Source organism: Gaeumannomyces tritici, assembly GCF_000145635.1.
Source record: "Gaeumannomyces tritici R3-111a-1 unplaced genomic scaffold supercont2.73, whole genome shotgun sequence".
NCBI classification, from domain to species: Eukaryota; Fungi; Ascomycota; class Sordariomycetes; order Magnaporthales; family Magnaporthaceae; genus Gaeumannomyces; species Gaeumannomyces tritici.
In genome coordinates this window covers 6084-8209 of record NW_008804617.1, presented here as the reverse complement: position 1 = coordinate 8209, position 2126 = coordinate 6084, and the positions used below count along the sequence as shown (strand labels likewise).

Here is a 2126-nt window from a genome sequence, read left to right as displayed (position 1 = left end):
GTCTCCCTCCCTCCCCCCCCCCTTTTTTTTTCTTTTCTCTTTTTGCCACGAGGCCTTGGTTGTCACCAAGATGGGAAAAGAGGCGGGCGCTAACAGAAACTCAAATACCTGCCTACACAGACTCTCGCCGGCAATGGCCATGAAGCACGGCTTCGAGTCCGTCGAGGCCTATCGGGAGGGCGCGCAGAAGAAGTTCTCGCTCCTCGAGACGGGCATCCTCGACCAGCCGTCGACGAGGCTGCTGCTAGTCAATGGCACGCTCGACGGGCTGATGCCAATCGAGGACTCGATGATGCTCTTTGAGCACGGTTCGCCCAAGGAGGGCCGCTTCTTTGCTGACGCCTTGCACATGGGCTACCCCAAAGCTAATGAATCGGTCTACCCTTGGATGGAGAGTGTTATGGCGGCCAAGTAGACGGGAGGTACAGATCTGGTGACTGGGAGGACTGGAACGACAATGTATTTCTTATTCCTTTGTACAGAACCGGTGACTGGGAGGACTGGAACGACAATGTATCTCTTATTCCTTTGTACACATTCATTTGCCGCCATTGTCACTAGGGCAAACAGACTAGGCAAACAGGCAAGACAGACAGGCCTGGCTGTAATCAACCAACTCGATCGATCGACCATCCAAAAGTTCGCCACCTCACTCGGCCGGCTTCTCCGTCGAAATCTTGCCCTCCTTGTCGTAAAAGATCTCGCATACCTTGACGGATCGCAGGTGGTCGACGCCCTTGCTTAGCTCGCAGTCGTGGTGGAAAAGGTACCACCTGGCCTTGAACTCGACGATGGAGTGGTGCGTGGTCCAGCCCAGGACTGGCTCGAGGATGCGGCCGCCGTAGGTGAAGGGCCCGTAGGGATTGTCACCGACGGCGTAGCACAGGTAGTGCGTGTCGCCCGTCGAGTAGGAGAAGTAGTACCTGCCGCGGTACTTGTGCATCCACGCGGCCTCGAAGAAGCGGCGGTCGTGGTCGTCGGCCAGGATTTTGTCCTTCGTCTCGGGCGCCAGTATGTCCACCTCGCGCACCTCCTCGTCTAGCTGGCGCATGTCGCGCGTCAGGCGCGCCACCCGCGGGCCCAGGGCGTGCACGCCGGCGCCCGAGGGCTCCTTGGGCCCCTGCATGGAGGCATCAAAGACGTCGTCGTTGCCGCCCTGGTAGCACTGCAGCTGGCCGCCCCAGAGGCCGCCAAAGTACATGTAGGCGTGGCCGTCGTCGCCGTCGTCGCCGTCGTCGACAAAGACGGCCGGGTCGATGCTGTACGACCCCCGGATGGGCTCCGGGTCCGGCGCAAAGGGCCCCTCGGGCGAGTCGGCGACGGCGACGCCGATGCGGAAGATGCCCTGCTTGTCGCGGGCCGGGAAGTAGAGGTAGTACTTGCCGTCGCGCGTGGCCGCGTCCGGGGCCCAGAGCTGCTTGGACACCCACGGCACGTCCTCGGCGCGCAGGGCCAGGCCGTGGTCGACGACGACGGGCGCGGGCGGGTCCAGCGACTCGGTCGAGAAGACGTGGTAGTCGGCCATGTCGTACTGGTCGCCGTTGTCGTTGAACTTGATGTCCGTCTCGCGGTCGTGCGAGGGGTAGATGTAGATCTTGCCGTTGAATACGTGCGCCGACGGGTCGGCCGTGTAGAGGTGCGTGATGAGGGGAGCCATTTTGGGGCCTTTGTGTGCTTTTGTCTTCTTTTCTGCTACTTTTGGGGGAGTCAATCAAATGTTGGCTTGTCTGCCCGGCAATGTCTAGATGGACGGGTTGGAGACGGCGGCGACCACACTTCCACGGCGGCAGCACATGTCATGATTTTATACAACTCCCGTCTCCCCCTCACCATCCACACCTTATTCTTCCGCCTTGCCCCTCTCCTCACTTGGCACACGCATTGCACACACACGTCCCATCGCATTCAGGCACCAAGTTTCGCCCATGAGGGGACCAAGCCCGACTTCAGCCAGGTCTACACGAGCCGGGGAGCTTTTGCTGCTGATATTTCCGTCCGTTGCGTGACGCCCGGCTGCGTGGGAAGGGGCCCGCCCATCTTTTGCTATTTAGCCTGATTGACCCGCCCCGCGGACTCGGCTGGACAAGTGAGTGCTGCGCCTGGTTGCGGCTTTTTTTTTTTTTTTT

The 2126-nt window shown here is 60.4% G+C and overlaps 2 protein-coding genes across 2 annotated transcripts in view; one reads left to right on the top strand and one right to left on the bottom strand.

Moving 5' to 3' along the window:
• The window catches only part of GGTG_13891 (hypothetical protein), a gene marked incomplete at both ends in the record, with an annotated part of 2077 nt that extends 1662 nt beyond the window's left edge, over window positions 1-415 (top strand). Inside the window, one exon of the mRNA XM_009231815.1 lies at window positions 121-415. Coding sequence (XP_009230079.1) covers window positions 121-415 — 295 coding nt within the window. The remainder of the gene's footprint in view (window positions 1-120) is intronic.
• Window positions 416-443: 28 nt separating this feature from the next.
• GGTG_13890 (xylosidase/arabinosidase) lies at window positions 444-1986 on the bottom strand. The gene has a single exon (XM_009231814.1). It carries the CDS (start codon window positions 1655-1657, stop codon window positions 650-652), a length of 1008 nt encoding a protein of 335 aa, XP_009230078.1. The 5' UTR covers window positions 1658-1986; the 3' UTR covers window positions 444-649.
• Window positions 1987-2126: the final 140 nt, after the last annotated feature.